The sequence below is a fragment of the Pan paniscus genome, chromosome 1, assembly GCF_029289425.2.
Source record: "Pan paniscus chromosome 1, NHGRI_mPanPan1-v2.0_pri, whole genome shotgun sequence".
In the NCBI taxonomy this organism is placed as follows: Eukaryota; Metazoa; Chordata; class Mammalia; order Primates; family Hominidae; genus Pan; species Pan paniscus.
The window spans coordinates 170,072,398-170,090,339 of record NC_073249.2 but is presented as its reverse complement, the minus strand read 5'-3'; the positions used below and the strand labels follow the sequence as shown (position 1 = coordinate 170,090,339).

General features: G+C 36.3%; 1 protein-coding gene across 1 annotated transcript in view; it reads right to left on the bottom strand.

Moving 5' to 3' along the window:
- Positions 1-17,942, bottom strand: part of FYB2 (FYN binding protein 2) — a 109,350-nt gene that overhangs the window by 17,915 nt on the left and 73,493 nt on the right. Inside the window, exons 8-15 of the mRNA XM_034952930.4 lie at positions 17,131-17,227; positions 14,342-14,501; positions 7,446-7,560; positions 7,320-7,360; positions 5,458-5,518; positions 3,992-4,090; positions 1,921-1,949; positions 383-443 (exon numbers count right to left, since the gene is read on the bottom strand). Coding sequence (XP_034808821.3) covers positions 383-443; positions 1,921-1,949; positions 3,992-4,090; positions 5,458-5,518; positions 7,320-7,360; positions 7,446-7,560; positions 14,342-14,501; positions 17,131-17,227 — 663 coding nt within the window. The remainder of the gene's footprint in view (positions 1-382; positions 444-1,920; positions 1,950-3,991; positions 4,091-5,457; positions 5,519-7,319; positions 7,361-7,445; positions 7,561-14,341; positions 14,502-17,130; positions 17,228-17,942) is intronic.

Here is a 17,942-nt window from a genome sequence, read left to right as displayed (position 1 = left end):
TGCATTCAGCCATCTTTTTTGATAAATTATAGTTATTTAGTCCTTGAATACAGACGTTCTGTCACATAGTGCTTGCTATCCTTCATGTTGTCATGTACATTGGAGATAATTTTAAAAATGTGTTGAAATGAGTTTCAAGTCTGAATTCAAAAATAAAAAACAGAAACAAACTCAAAACCTCCAATGCCTTTTGTGGTCACCTACCACTTTTGGATCATATATGTTATTCAGTGTTTTCCCCTCTTAGTGAGAAGACTATCTTAAGTTGACTTTTCATTCAATCTCCAAGGATCTGAAAAGATGGTTCTGTGATCATAATTAAGAAAGCATCAGGAAATGGGTCAAATATCAGCAGGGATGACCAATAAGGTAAATTACTTACTTTGACTCTTTTTCACTCAGGTCTACATCATCATAGATAATAACTTCCTGAGACTTACGTTCTAGGGTCAAGACAGAATCAAAATAGTCCATTATTAAGCATGGTTTATATAAGCACTGACTTTCCAAATTATACCCAATTACCTAATTATCCAGGTGCATCTTCAGGTCTGTTTTAGCAAAATCTGATCATAAAATACAGACAGGCTAGAAGAATCAAAGAATAAAAATATTCTCTATTTGGGAAGAAATTCAAGTGAAAGATTAAAAAAAAGTGTGATGTCCCAGTATCTCAAAACATATATATTTATATTAATTTGCTTTTACATAGAGTTCCAGAAAAATATGAGTTGCTCAAAGAATCATTTTTAGACTAAGTTCCCATCTTTCTGGAATTGAACAAATATGCTATACTGCTAGAATAGTGAGAGGTCTTTTCTTAACTCCTAGGGGGGAGAAACAGCTTAATAGAACAGTAATGTTGACTTTTCTTCCATGGTTTTTATTTCAAATCATTGGCAATTGCTCCTATACAATAATCTTGCATAATGTTGAATCTGACTTAGTGCATAATAATAATTAGGCATTTTCATTTTAGGATATTCACATTCCTTGGCACTCTACATAGAATTACATGATTTTCATTTGATTCACCACTGAACAAGTTTGAGACCTTCTAGTATAATTATTCATCATTATTCACTCCCTTATTTTATTAAATAACTTCAAATGTGGGTGGGGATACAATGCATGTCTATTCTAGGTCAGCTTTTTTCTTTTAAACACAGACCAAGGATATGTTGAGATGTGGGATTTTATCAGGTATATACAATTGTCATTTGTCTTTTAGTTCAGCAAACTCATATTTATGAAATATAATATACTTTTGAATTGTCAAGTTCGAGTGACATCCAGGTAGCCACATAGCTAGAATCCCCAAACAAAAACTAACAAACAACAGAACACATGACCCTCTTTTATTGACAAATTCAATGTACTGAACATGTATTGACAGCCTACTATGTGTCAAGCACCGTGCTAATTTATGCACTATTATTTTAATGGAAAAGCAAACAACATTCCAATGATCCATTCTCAATTCAGTTAGTTTGCTGGTGGCAATGTGATCATATTCAGTTAGTGTCTTAATTAGGATGAAGGATATCAAGTCCTTCAAAAGGCAGTATGGTAGAATGCAAAATGCATGAGTTTCATAGTCAGAGAGCCTGGAATACAAATCCTGGATCACTTAAATATGGTCCTACAGCTTCTCTGAAAAGGGATGATAACATTTATTTTTCTGGGATTTTAAGAGGAACACATCTGCCCCAGGGCATGGTATGTAGTAGGTACTTGAGAAACACTACTCATCTTCTCCAAAGTAAAAAAATACTTCCGTGTGAAACATCTTCTTTGATTTTGGTAGAGCAATTTTTCATCAAATGTGGGAATGCAGGAAGGGTTACCATTTCTCTTTCCCTGCCTCTGAATATACAAAAGCTGAGTACTTTTGGTCTGCAATAAGCAAATGGCACTTACCTAAATCAGGCAGCAAAATGGAAAATGCACTGTTGATTGACAAAAGACACAAAAGAGTTAAGGAAAAAAACCAAGTTTGGAAAGATGAGCTGACAGATCTCCAATAACATATTGATGATGCTGGATTGCCCTTCTTGCCCTGGTATTCTCTGACTCCAAGAAAAATGGTTTCTATGGTATTAACAGATGTCACAAGATGTGCACAAGATGTTATGGGAACACAAAGGAAACGGGTAATCCAGGTTTGGGAAGAGAAGTTCAGGGGAGGCATTCAATAAGGGACAATATTTGATCGAATTTTAAGGGAAACCTAGAACTTTGAGAACAAAAGAAGGCTGGAGGAGGGCAGGTACATTCCAGACCATGAGAATGTCATGTTCAAAGCATGGAGGCATGAGACACCATGGCAGAGTCTGAGATCTATAGCTATGTGGATGGGATGGTAGTGAGAGTTAATTTTAGTGAGAGACAGAACTAGAGAAGTAGAATGGGGACAGCCATGAAGTATTTACTTGCCAGGGTAAGGAACTGGATATTTATTCTAAACGTAGTATGTAGCCAATGAATAGTTTTGAGAGAAAGGTAATCAGATTTGCATATTAAAAACATTAGCATTCTCATCTTGATCAAATATTATGGGACTGCCGGGTATCATGCCAATAATTTTCTCTCAGAAAACATCTAATCTGCTAAGGCCAGGGTCTGCCTTTGTGCACAGGGTCTCGTTGATCACACTCCCTCTTCTTCCATATCAGGACTACAATTTATAAACCTCATGTTTTGTAAGGTCTCTTGGTAGATCTAGATCCAATTGACAGTTGAACTTCAAGCCACAAAACTCTGAAGCTTTATAATCAAAAACGACTTCAGGGTAGAACAACATAATTCCATCTCACTATAGGTAATTACCTTGGACAAATTATTTTAGCATCTTCTGCCCTCACAAAATACATCTCTATGTCTGTATATCTACACAGATGTTCCCAGCCTTACAATGGTTTGACTCCCAATTTTTCTGCTTTACAGTGGTGTGAAAGCAATATGCATTCAGTAGAAACCTACTTCAAGTATCCTTAAGACCATTCTTTTTCCACTTTCAGTACAGTATTCAATAAATTACATGAGATAGTCAACACTTTTTATAGACAGGCTTTGTGTTAGATGCTTTTGCCCAACTGTAGGCTGATGTAAATATTCCAAGCATGTTTAAGATGGGCTAGGCTAAGTGATGATGTTTGGTAGATGTATTAAATGGACTTTTAACTTAACATATTTTAGAGTTGCAATGAGTTTATTGGGACACAACCCCATCATAAATTGAGGTGCACCTGAATATCTACATCTATATCTATCTATTGCCTGCAAAGCGTCTCCAGGGTCCCCCTTCCATTATATGCAGGAGAAAACTGGAATGCTGTGGGTGTATAAAGGAAGTGATATGCCCACAGTTGTACATGGAATAAATGGCAGAACTGGTACTAGAATCTAGAATCCAGGTCCCCTCACATCTCTTTCTAGTGCTAGTGAATTTGGAATCTCTCTCAAAACTGGCAGTTAGCCTAGGTCATCTCAGAGGGTCTTTTCCAGGTCTAAGACCTTGCAATACATGAACTGTTCAGCTGAGCAGCTCATCTCCGCCTTCCACATATTGCTGCTCTCAAGGGAGATAAATTAAATATGGAACGTAGACAAATAAAAACTACCGGGGCTTATAGGGCCCCAAAAGCATAAAAGGACATGGTAAGTAATGCTTAGTGGTAACAACAGGAATAGGATGTTAAGGCTGATGAGGAAAGTTTCCTTTCTGGACTTTGCTTAAGATTTTCCCTCTACCCTCATTTTCAACCCTTTCTCTGCCATTTTTTCAAAGGAGCATACCACTTTCTCATTAATTAGTCTCTGTGCATGTAGTTCAATCAAAAATTCAAAAGAAAGGGGCAGATGATGGCCAGACCCTTGGTTTTAGTTTCTGATATCCCCTTCACTGTTTCTGAGATTGGATGGAGAACATCAACTTGTGTATCTACCAGGTTAATCCCCTCATGGAAAGGGATTTAAAGGGACTTTTTACCTTAAGTTTTCTTTTGACTTGGTTTTCTTTATTTTAAATCTATCCTTTTCTTTCTTGAAGAATTGCTGCAGTCTTTTGAGTGCTTCTTTTCCATCTAAACTGAGAGGAATCACAGGATATAAGTAACATGGCATTTAAGAGAGTACTAGAGATAGAAAGCTGTTGTATTATAAAATCAAATGCCACATGTTCTCACTTGTAAGTGGGAGCTAAACAATAGGTATACATGGTCATAAAGATGGAAATAACCGACACTGGGGACTCCAAAAAGCGGGAGGGTGGGAGGAAGAATGAAGGTTGGAAAGTTCCCTATTGGGTAAATGTTCACTGTTTGGGTAATGGGTAGACTAGAAGCCCATACCTCATCATTAGGCAATATATTTATGTATCAAACCTGCACAGGTACCCCTGAGTCTATAAAAAAAATAAAGAACCAGAGGCTTTGTTTTCATGTCCAAAACACATCTCACTCAAGAAAGAGCAAGAAGATGCCTTATTGAATTCTATGCTTTTCTTTGTTTAGATGTGATATGATGTAGCACACACCAGTCAACTATGAAGGGAGTAATTATATTTCAAGACAAACTACTGCAAGTAGTCTCTATTTTGCAGATTGTATGAAGCAGTCTTCCCTTTAGAGGAAAAGATAACTCAGGGAAATGTACTTTGCAAACTGTACTAGAAATACGTTATAGAAAATCCTGGCTCTTGAAATTCTTATCATTGATTTTTAATTTACTGAATAATATAGCAATGATGGTACACTGATTACCCAGCTGATGATTACAGTTCTGTCAAATATCCTTTTGGGGCCTTTAGGGGGTAGAGTGAGGGAATGATATACCCACGTCGTGCCAACCAGCATGCCCAGTTCAGGGTCTTTTTCCCCTTGAACCCTTAAACTCCTTGCTTTTGACCATTGCTGTTTTCTTTTCCACAACATGTCCTTAATAACTAAACTTGTAGAATAATACCCATCTGAACAAATTTTATTCTTGATAACACTGAATCACACTACATGTTATATTAAGCCCAAATCCCCGAGATAGCCTTACTAACTTACAGAGACACAGGTAAGTCATAACCATTAATTTGTTCCTGGAAAAACAGCTATAAAATTGAAGCAAGTTTTATTAATATTTACATCTCTTTTATTACTTATTTTCTAACCCAATATCAAAATCATTTACTCTGGGAAATGGGTATTTCTCAAAAGCGAGAACAATGTGATTTAATATTGATAGTATATAATTGTACACAATTACAAGTATCCTATTGATCACAATTGTAATATTACAATAGGTTATCATAACTCTCAGTGTGAATCTTTCCTAAAAGATGATGATGGGAGTCGGGGGTGGCAGTGGGGCTGGGGGGCGGATGGTGGGTCCCCACTTAAACTCTGGCTTTACTAGACTAACAGGAAGTACCATTAGCCTACAAAGCCAAGAAAGAGAGAAACTCACTCTATCTTTGGGTAGTTGTTCTTTGTTTTGTAGACATCTTCATACAGTTCTCTATTTTCTTCTGAAATTAAAAGAAAACCCTACTTATATTCATTATAATAGCCATAGTTCAGATTCATATTTAACAAAAAGTATTAGATACTTACTAGATGCTAGGTACTTTGATCTTTCTTTTGTTAAATAGTTTTTACTGAAACTCACCCACGTTTTTAAAAGCATATGGTAAAAATACTTAAACCTCTATGAAAGTATATATAAATGAAAATTAAGACTCATTTCCACCTGATTCCAAATTTGAACTGATTTAGTCAAAGAAAGTTGGTTCTTCAATAGATTCCTTCCTTCCACCCTCCCTCCTTCCTGTATTTAATACATAACAATCAGAATTTACTAAGCATCAGGCATTGCGCTGAATGCTGGGGCAACCATGGAAAATGAGATATATCTTGAATAATCTCTCCCTTCACAGCATGGCTTTGGCCTAGCCCAACACATAAGCTTAACATACACAGTTATACTTTAATTCAATCCTGAAACAGAGTCTAATGGAAAGAACTTTGAATATTAGGGTCAGGATTTTTAGGTTCAAAACTCAACTTTAACACACAATGATCTTACAGGAGTCACTTCTCTATGTTTCAATTTTCTTTTTAAAATGAGTGTACTGGGTTTAATGATATTTAAGGTTGTTTTTCCCTCTAAACTTCTGAGATTCTAAGATCAATCAGAGTAACATTTGATTCTCTCCATTCCATTGCTTTTTCTTTTTCTAAAATTTATTTTAAAATTGACAAATAATAATTATATATACTTATGATGTATAACATGTTTTGATAATTGTATACATAGTGGAATGACTAAGTCAAGCCAGTTAACATATTCATTACCTTACATATTTTTTGTGGTGAGAATTTTAAAATCTACTCTCTGCAATTTTCAAGTATATAATACTTTGTTATTAACTATAATCACTGTTGTACTATAAACCTCCTGAAGGTACTTCTCCTAATTGAAATTTTGTATCCTTTGACCAATACCTCCCCATTACTTTTTCATTCATGAATTCCTTCATTCAACAGATTTTTTTGAATATCTAACATGTACTTGGCATTATGCTAGGGGCTGGAGAAAATGGTATGTATAAAGAAGGTAATAATCTAGGAGGGGACACATTAATTAAAAAGTCACATAAGTATAAAATTACAACTGTGACAAGTACTATGAAAAAGAAGTCCATGGTACTATGAGATTGTACACCAAGGAGAATATTCCCTGTGGAAATAATGATTGAGCTGAGATTAGAAGATTAAGAGTCAGTGAAACAAAGGGACCCAGGGGAGGAAAGAGCATTCCGGAAAGGGAGGGAGAAGCATATGAAAATATCCTGCTGTTGAAGCTTGGCAAATTATACAAGCTAAAAGAAGGTCAGCATAACTGGGTCTCAAAGATGAAGATTGAGTATAGTGTGAGATGAGGCTCCAGAGGTCTGTAGGGGTAGGTTAGTCAAGGACTCTAGATCATGTCAGAAGCCAATCTTAAAAGTATTGGAAAGCCAAGAAAGTGTTTTAAGTAAAAACAGTCCTATAATCAGACTTACACTGTGAAAAGATCAGGAAGGAAGTAAACTCACTTTTACCATAAGAATGCTCTTACCAGCATCTTCATGTTCCTGATTCTAAATGCATTTATTAGCACATACCTTGGTATTGCTGTTAGCACATATCTTGGTATTACTTCTCTTAGCTTCCCACAAATTGGCATTATTAAAATATGAATAATTAAAAGACATCTTATCACTAATCAGCCATAGAAGCATTCTGCAATTCCTACTGGCAGCTTCAGAAATGTCTTCCTATACTTACCACTATTTGAGGCAAATGAGCTAGAGTAGTTCAGCTTCGGTCTACGGGAGAAAATAACAAAGACCATTATTGTACCTTTAAAGTCTCATCACATTCATCTTGCTGAAAGACTGGAATGTTACTTACACCTCTTTCCTGGAGTACTCGACATCATCATATATCTCCTCCGAGATGGAACTTGTCTTAGAGACCCCTAGGTCTGGAGTTTCTTTAGTTGACTCCAAAACCTCCAGATACCCACCTGAAAGGAAACCAGAAAACTTGAAAAACATCACATCAGCTGCCATCATAAAGTCATTCACACACATCACTGGCAGTGGAGGCAAGCATAAGAAAAGGCAGATTAAATGGGCTAAAATTGGATTACAATCTTGGTATGTATGATCCTTGGGCAAGCCACCTCACTTTGTAGAGCCTCAGTTATGATTCTCTGAAGTTGAGGATAATGATGCTAACACCGAATCATGTGGTTTTGGCAAGGATTAAATACATATTTATGAAGGGTGCTGGTTACCTAGTAAACTAGTAACTCCCTTCTTTGATGGTTCTTCCTTTAATCCCTGACCTCAAACTTTGAAGTCTACCAGGGTACATCCCTGGGGCTTATCTCTCTACATCTAGATGATCTTATCCAGTCTTACGGCAGTTCTTAAAGCAAAATTTCTCAGACAAGTCGATTGAGCACATATCAATATATATTATTCATTAATTCATTCTGGAGTTAGCCAGAAGATAGTGTGCCAGGTTAACAAATGTATAGGGATTGTTTGCACAAGTAGATGCTGGCTTACTTCACAGAGTTGTAAACTTGTCATAACCATAAAACTGCCACCTCTTTATCTGTTGGCATAAGTTAATATTTAGGGTATGGGTAATTCATAGCCATATTCAGATATGAACTATTAATCAGAAATAGAAAGTAATATACTTGAGAAATAAACAACAAGCACATTAACTGGTATCTATTAATTAAATGAACCAAGCAATAAGATTTTATCCTCTGACAAGAAGTCAGTGAGCGTGTAGGCCCCAAACCATCTCAATGAATGTCAGCTCTCAGAGGCATAAGGTCCTGCTTTTTCTCAAGGAGTTATCAGTAAATTTCTCCAATACAAAATAAAGATGCTGAACACACACAGTTGCTTCTTAGTCTGCAGCATTTATTTCCTTCCTCAATCCTTCCTTTTGGCTGAAGCAAATGCAAAAGTTTATGCCTTCATTTTAAAAACACTGACGACTCTCAAATTTACATCTCCAATTTAGACATCTCTCATGAATTCCAGATACTTTATCAGCCTTCACACCATTTCCTTTTGGTTGTCTAAACATATTACATTCCAAACCAAAATCATAATTTCTCTCTGCAAGTTTGCTCTTCCTGAAGTTTATTCAATCTCATAAAAGGGGCAATTCCATCCTTTATGTTGCTCAGGCCCAAAACCTTGGAGACATCCTCGATTCATTTCTCTCTCATTTCTCACTTCCAATCCAAAGCCATCTGTCCACTATAGTTTCAAATTATATTCCGATTTCAAATACATCTCAGCAATTCTACCATAGTATCCTCCTCCAAGCTACCACCATTTCTCACCTAAATTATTGCAATAACCTCCTAACCGGTCTCCCCGATTTATCTCACATTTTATTTTCAAGACAGAAGCCAGATGATTTTTTAAAAATGCAAATCAGGTCATGCCTTTCTTGTACTTTCAAAAGCTTTCAGTGGTTTTAAAAATCTCATTTATGGTAAATGCTAAAGTTCTTGCAATGATCTACAGAAGTCCCTTGTTATTTCTGTGACCCCATCTCCTACTATACTCTTCCTCGGTTACTCTGTTCTAGCCACACTGGCCTCCTTGCAGCTCCTCCAACATATCTGGCCAACTTCTGCCTCAGGGATTTGCACTTTTTTTCTCTTCCTAGGTCATTCATATCCTAGATACACATATGGCCCTCTTCCTCAACTACTTAAGGTTTTTGAAGTAATCTATGAGCACTTTAAAATGGCAACCTCTATCACCTCTACCTGCTTCTTTAATTCTCTTAGCTTGCTTTATTTTTTCATAATATTTACTATTAACACCATTCAATATAGATCTTTTATTATTTATTGTCCGTCTCCTCTGATCCGAAAGTAACCTCTGTGAGAAAAGGAATTTTTGCCTGTTCACTGCTATACACCCCCATTTCCTAGAACAGTGCTGGGCACATAAAAAGTACTTAATATATTTGAATTTCAAATGATTTGAATGCATGTGTCTTCTCACTGGTGAATTTAGTGTATTACATTTATAGTGTTTACTGATATTTTTAAATTTTTATCTATTATCTTAGTACATATTTTTATTTGTTCCATGTTTTTCTTATCTTCATCTGACTAAAGTTTCTTCTCTTTCTGCCATTCTGTTTTCTTTTCTATTTGTTTTCTTTCATTTGTTATCTTTTAATAGTTACCCACAAGAGTGACCACTGTCCTGACTTCTAATACCAGCGGTACTTATTTTTGAATGTTTTAATAATGGAATAATTTAGTATGCACTCTATGGTGTCACCTACTTTCCTTCAATATTATGTTTGTGAGATTCATCAATATTGTTGCAAATAGTTTTTTTTTGCTCATTCAGATGACTTTATTCTATTGTGTGAATAGGTTACCATTTATTTATCCATTCTACTTTTTACGGGCATCTGGACAGTTTCCAATTTGGGGCTATTACAAAAAGTTTTGCTATAAACATTTTGTATGTGTGTTTTGGTGCATTAAACTGTGCACTTACATTGGGATATATACATAAGTACTGAATTGCTAGGTCATAGGATATGCATATGTTCAACTTTAGTACTGCTAAACAGTTTTCCAAAATGGTTGTCCCAGCTTACAATCTCCACAGTGAATGAGAGTTTTAGTTGCTCCATATCTTTACTAACACTTGATATTTTTAGTCTTTTTTATTGTAGCCAATTTGGTAGCAGAATTGAATTTTCATAGTGTATTTGCCTTTTGGATAGTCTCTTTGGGGAAGGGCCGTTTCAATATTTTTCTAATTTCACTATATTTCTTTTATAAAAAATTGATTTCTAGTTTATATTTTCTGAATACCAAGCATTCACAGATGTATATTCCAAATATGAGTCATTTATCAAATATGTATATATTTGATACATAAACGGTATATGTAAATAATGGAAATATCTTCTCCGACCCAGTGACTTACCTTCTCACTCTTTTTTAACTTTTTTTTTTATTTTACTTTAAGTTCTGAGATACATGGGCAGAATATGCAGGTTAGTTGTGCCATGGTGGTTTGCTGCACCAATCAACTCGTCATCTAGGTTTTAAGCCCTGCATGCACTAAGTATTTGTCCTAATGCTCTCTGTCCCCTTGCCTCCCACCCCTGACAGGCCCCAGTATGTGATGTTCCCTTCCCTGTGTACATGCGTTCCTCATTGTTCAACTCCCACTTATGAGTGAGAATGTGTGGTGTTTGGTTTTCTGTTCCTATATTAGTTTGCTGAGAATGATGGCTTCCAGCTTCATCCATGTCCTTGCAAAGGACATGAACTCATTCTTTTTTATGGCTGCATAGTATTCCATGGTATATATGTGCCACATTTTCTTTATCCAGTCTATCATTGATGGGTTGTTTCCAAGTCTTTGCTATTGTAAATAGTGCTGCAATAAACATACGTGTGCATGTATCTTTATAGTAGAATTATTTATAATCCTTTGGGTATATACCCAGTAATGGGATTGCTGGGTCAAATGGTATTTCTGGTTCTAGATCCTTGAGGAATCACCACGCTCTCTTCCACAATCGTTGAACTAATTTACACTCTGACCAACAGTGTAAAAGCATTCCTATTTCTCCACAGCCTCACCAGCATCTGTTGTTTCCTGACTTTTTGATAACTGTCATTCTAACTGGCGTGAGATGGTATCTCATTGTGGTTTTGATTTGGATTTCTCTAATGACCAGTGATGATGAGCTTTTTTTCATATGTTTGTTGGCTACATAAATGTCTTCTTTTGAGAAGTGTCTGTTCATATCCTTTGCCCACTTTTTGATGGGGTTGTTTTATTCTTGTAAATTTGTTTAAGTTTCTTGTAGATTCTGGATATTAGACCTTTGTCAGATGGATAGATTCCAAAAATTCCCTCTCATTCTGAAGGTTGCCTGTTCACTCTGATGATAGTTGCTTTTGCTGTGCAGAAGCTCTTTAGTTTAATTAGATCCCATTGGTCAATTTTGGCTGTTGTTGCAATTGCTTTTGGTGTTTTAGTCATGAAGCCTTTGTCCATGCCTATGTCCTGAATGGTATTGCCTAGGTTTTCTTCTTGGGTTTTTATGGTTTTAAGTTTTCCATTTAAGTCTTTAATCCCTCTTGAGTTAATTTTTATGTAAGGTGTGAGGAAGGGGTCCAGTTTCTGTTTTCCACATGTGGCTAGCCAGTTTTCCCAGCACCATTTATCAAACAGGAAATCCTTTCCTTATTGCTTGTTTTTGTCAGGTTTGTCAAAGATCATATGGTAGTACATGTGTGATGTTACCTTCTCACTCTTTTAACGGTATATTTTAATGATTGTATCCTAGCTCTTCTAATTCTTTCAAGGCTAAAGCAAATTAATACCATTACTCTCTTCCCAAACAATTATCAACCTTAGGACACTTTAATCACCTTCTCAATATAAGCACTATGAATGTTCAATATTTTATAATATTTTACTCCTTCCTCAATTTGACGTTATTTTGTCAAATTAATGCTTTTGCTTAACTTTTTTTCTTGCATCCACAACTTTCTATCTGTGATTATCTTCCTTCTGCCTGAAGTACATGCTTTAGAATTTCCTTCAGTGCATTTTATCTGGACAATAAAATGTCCCAGTTTTTATTTGTCTGACAACATCTTATTTTTCTTTCATTTGTGAAAGGCATTTTTATGAGACATAAAATTTCAGGTAGACATTTAATCTCTTTCAGCAAAATTATATTCTTGTTACACAGGAGAAATCAGCAGTCAGAACTCAGTTGTGTTTTTTTTTTCTTTTTGTGGGTGATTGGTTTTTCCTCTTTGTCTGTTTTTAAGGTCTTTTAAGATATTCTCTTATTCTTTAATGTTCTTCATTTTGCATGGCTAGGCATAGATTTGTTTTTTATCCTGCTTGAGAACTTTAGGGTTCCTGGCTTTGCAAATTTATCTCTCTCAACAATTTTGGAAAATTCTCAGATAGTATTTGTTTTATCTATTATTTCCTCTTCCTCACTTTTCCAGTATCCTTTTATGGAATTCTGATTTTTCTGATTTTATTACAATTTTAGACTTTTCACTTTATCTTCCATGACTTTTATCGTCTCTTTTACTCTTTTTAAAATCATTTTTCCCTATAGAATGAATTTTGGATAATTTCTTTAGATTTATCTTTTAGTTCACTAATTTTCTCTTCAACTATAGGTAATGTGATATAAAATGTAATCATTGGCATTTTATCAATTTATCAATTATTATTTTTTCCTTTTCAAATATTTTTAAAATATGGCTATTCTCTATTCATATTATTCTCTATTTTAAAAACATATTAAACATCTTATGTGTTATACCTGATAATCCTAATATCTGCAATATCTTGTAGGTTGGTTCTGCTATCTGTTCCACTGGTTTTCCCTCATTGTGAGTTGTTTCCTTGTGTTTGGTTATTTTTGACTATCAATTGTTAACATGTAAAGAATATTTTGAGGGGATTATTTGAAATCTGGGATGAAACTAAATAGGGATTTGGATCTCAGTAAAAATCATCAAGGCAAAAGTTAGCTTTGGCATGCACCTCCCAGGTTTCCTGGTTACTGCAGGCCTGTGGGTGCTTTTCTTTATAAATCAGCTCTGTGGTACTTTTATGAATGTTTTAAAAAATTTATTCTTCACTTTGTTTTAGTCAAGAGAGTCATTCATATTGCCTAGTCCACCATATTTTTAGACACTGAAGTTTGATTAATCCTTTCATTCTACAAAATTAAATTGGGTTTCTCCTGTGTGCTCGATACTGTGCCAGGTTACAGAGATACAGAAAAAAATACCAAATGATCTGTGATTTCAAGGTGCCTACGGCGTGCCATGGGAGATAACACATAAATCATGAATTGAAATGTAAGGCATGGTATAATTTTTCAAAATAAAAATAAATGAAAAAGACTAATAGTTACTTAATATATGTTCCAGAAACTTTATATGCATTGACAAATAGCCTTAGGAAATTAGTAGTAGTATCACCATTTGCACATGAAAGTAAGTACATTTTCCAAAATCACAGGGTTAGTATAGAAATGCTTTATTCCAGATCCTATTACTGTGGTCGTTCTGTTGCTATTGAAGTGTCAACTGAAAGGGTAGCAAAACCAGGAGTGGAAAAAGTGATACCAAGTCACTATGATATTGTTTGTGTCCCTGGATCCATCCATGGCTAGACTTTCTGCTAGGTGAACATCCTTTTCTTTTTGTGTTTAACATAGTATGGTTTGATCACTGTTGCTTCCAATCAAGGGTACCGACTAACACGCAGGTAAAATGCAACCTGAATAAAGTCAACAAATGATACCACAGTGTATCACCAGTACATGTCAATGATGATGTGAGCCTAGACAACAGGAGCTAGTATATATATAAAAAAAAGAACAAACATTTGCTGAGTACCTATCATATAATATACTGTCAGATTTGGTCCTCATAAAAGCCCTGTGAGGTCCATATTATGGTGATCTCTTTTTATAAATGAAGAAATTGAGTTGCAGGAATATGAAGTCACTTACCACACAGCTTACTAAGTATTAGAGCTTAGGTTTGAACTCAAGACTTCTGCTTTTCAATTCAGTGTTTTTTTCCACTACTGCACAGCTTCCTCACTAGGGCAAGTTGCTTGGCACAAAATAGATGTTCAATAAATATTGGTAAAATAAATTAAAATTTTGGCCATGCTTAGCTATAAAACAAATTGTAATGATGAACAAGATCAGAAAGAAATGCAACTTACAGTGGCCTTGGGAGTGCCTGGCCAGCTTTGGGCCCTCAGGGCAGGGATTTGTCTGGATGATGTCAATCATGGCCTCTTGCTTTCCAGCCAACATGTTCCTTCTACCTGTGTGGATGTTGGTCATCTGAATTTTTTCAGGTGTCCCTTCACAGGCATCTACCTAAACATATGCAAAAGGGAGAATACTGTAGGGCTGTGACTTACCTAATCAGTTCTTTGCTTACTTGTACAGTTTTTCATTCATTCCTCATAGATAACAATTATTTATCATTTATTTAACATTGAATAATATCTTACTAGACTCTAAGTTTCCTGAAGGTGCATACTATATCCTTCATTACCTCTGAATGTTCAATGAATGCCTGGCACAGAGGCAGCTCACAGGAAGCAGTCAGGATATAGGGTGTACTGACTATAGGGCAGGCTTTTTATATTCCATATAATTTAATCATCATGATACCTCATGAGAAAAGTATCATCAGTTCTCCTGATAAAGAGTTTAGAGAGGTTGAGTAACTGGTCACTGGTTCCACAGTTAGTAATCTACCTAGGCAGGACTTGACCCCAGAACCTTGTTCCAAGGGATGCTATGTATTCCTTTTCATTTCCTTCTTTTTGCCTACATTTTGTCTTCCCACCCACCATTCTTCTGTTCCTTCTCACTTCTTTCTTCACTCCCTTTCTCTAGCATTTGTCAAGCACTTACAGAAGGCAAGACAACATGCTAAGCTCTAGAAGTAGAGACAGAGTTTCTTAACACATTGGTCTTGGAGATAATGCATGCAAATGATTAATTAGGGTATAATGTGATGAGTGTTATTTACAGCAGTATTGCTCACTGTCATGGAAACAGAGAGGATGAGGAGGTTGGTTCTCTTGGCTGGGAGATGGGTTAGAGAAGACCTCGAAAAGCAGATTTTATTAAATTGTATTTTCCAAATGTCAGTAGGAGATTGACAGAGTGGATAAAGGAGTATCTGGCAGATAAATCAGCACAAAAAAAAGGCACAGGGGATTTGGGGAAGTGTTCGTGTCCTTATAAGGGTAGCAAGGAGGCTGCTGCTAAGGTAAGAGTTGAAGGAAAAAGATATGGGAAGACAGCCTGGCAATGAGGTTGAAAAGGTAAATGAGAATAGGGCTGAGTTATGAAGGGTCTTGCATGCAAAGCAAAGAGTTTGGGCTTTATTTCTTAACCATTAGGAGTCAGGCCAGGGAAAACCCTGATCACATTTACATTTCAAAATGTTCTGGATAGACTGACAGGAAGAGACCCTGGAGAGAGAGAAAATTAGAGTATTTTTGGCCATCTAACTGTTTTATAATTGTCCAATGAGAGAAAGGTAATTGTCCTTCTGACTACAACAGAGTAGAGATGAGGATTGACTATGATAATACATTTGAAAGTACTTGGGAAAAGCTAATGTAATTAATAGACATAAGGAGTGGATTATCCTGAGTTTTGGGTGGGATCTTAGGGAAACTGTCAGAAGAATAAGAGGAGGGGCATTCTTTTAGGTCATAGTACCAAGAATTAAATGTATAAATGGGGAAAATTGACAAGAAAGTAATGAAGTCAGTATTTCGCAGAAATATAGTGACCACCATCCTTCAATGTAGTCCCATAATGAAGGCAGCCCCTCATTCACCTAACATATTCTAAATAACATTTAACAATTTCTGGAACCCAAACTCACTCCATAAAAGAAGGAAGTGACCCTTTGTTAGTAGTTTGAGCCCATATCTGGCTTACGCCACATAGCCAGCATTGAAAAAGAGCAGAGCTTGCGATTTTTCATGGCTAATATCCTTAGTCATGTATCTCTCCTGCCCTCTCATATGCTCCTAATCAAACCATTCCTGATCTCTAACTTGACAGCCATTGATGGCTTGGCTTTCACACCCAGTGCTGCTCCCCTGGCTCTGGACCTTGTCTTTCTTAATTAGCAACTTACTCCATCCTTTGAATTATGCTGCTTTCTGATGCTCTCTGAACACCCGACATGGTCCAGCCCAACCTCTGGACCTACACGCCAGTTCAGGCTCATACAGCCAACATGCTGTTTGACTTACCCTACTTCTGCAGATGGGACTGGGACAACTGCATCTTAAAAGATAGGCACATCTCAAACAGGTATCTAATGTGAGTACTGGCAATAGCCCTAGTGGTGTCTATTGTTTAAGCCTCCTGCCACCCAACTGCTTTGAAGCAGATGGGGTCAGTTGGATATGGATATACACACATTCACCATATTTAATATTAATGAAAGCAACAAGAATACATTTCATTTGTATGGTAGCTTATGGCTTATGAAACACTTTCTTGCACATTATTTTATCACCACAAACAAGGTAGAATTGGCATGGAAATGGGGATGGTAATTGGGTAGGAATCATTTATTTTCATTTATAGATGAGGTAACTGAGCTCAGAGACAAGTCACTCTTCTAAGCAGGGCCTTAGGGCACAACGTTTAAGGAAACTCTCACTCCAGGGTAGTGCAAGGGCAGGGATGGCACCTGAGAGTGGGTACTGCCTTATAGTTTGCACCCTGGGTTTCTTGTTGGACTTAATCTAGTCCCAGCCCTGCTTCTAAGGCCGGCTTCATGGCTAAAAAGTGGAAAATTAGGGGCTGGAGCGTAGTGTCATTGTTACATTTATTTCCTTGATACAATATCAAATGCCCATTGCCTTTTCTGTCTCTCTGAAGAGCTCTCTCAGGCCATATAAAGTCACCCCCATGAACTGATCTGTTATATGTCTAAATTGCAGGAACCGTAGAACATAGGTACCTTGAAAACATGGTTTGAATATGGTTCCTTTTCTGTGTTTTTAGGTTTCAATTCACATGGTTGTTTTTCCTTCATTTTTTTATCTTCATGTTTAGCACTGAAATGTGAAGAGATACCAGGAAAAAAAATGAAGCTTAGAGTGTTTAAATGATAGTGTACTGTCCAATCCTAAATGAAATGAATGGGAAAAATAGATTTGAACAAATATGAATCATTTATCTTAGATGAAGGGACTAGGATCAGATCAATTATATACATAGCTTTCTTGAGTTTCTGCCTGTTCCAATTAATGCCACAGTGTCAATTGCTGCTTAAAATCTTCTAACTCCCTATTGCCTATAGGATAAAACTTAAGTTTCATCGTGATCTGGCTCGTACCTTTCTTTCCAAACTCATCTCCTGCTGCTTTTTACCTCCACTTTGGCTTGAGTCTAGACTCTCATAATTCCTCAAACCCACCACCCTATTTGAGCAACTCTCCTTTTTTATTATTTTTCTTTAGACATGCCTTCCACATCTTATACTGCTGGTAAATACAATGCCCTTCATGATATAGCTAAATCATCTTACCTCTGAGAATGCTTCCCTGATTCTCCCAAGCAGTCATACCTTCTCTACTCTTCTAACACTTTGTTCTTCCATATTGTCTTACAATACATCTATCTATGGATCTATCTCCAGTCCCTCCACTTTGCCTTGTCAACCACTAAAAATCAAGGCAGAACTATCTTATTCACACGTGTAACTCCAGCATTAATGCTGTGTAATCCATGATAGGAAAAGCTGGTTTTCGCACCTCACTTCTGTGTTGT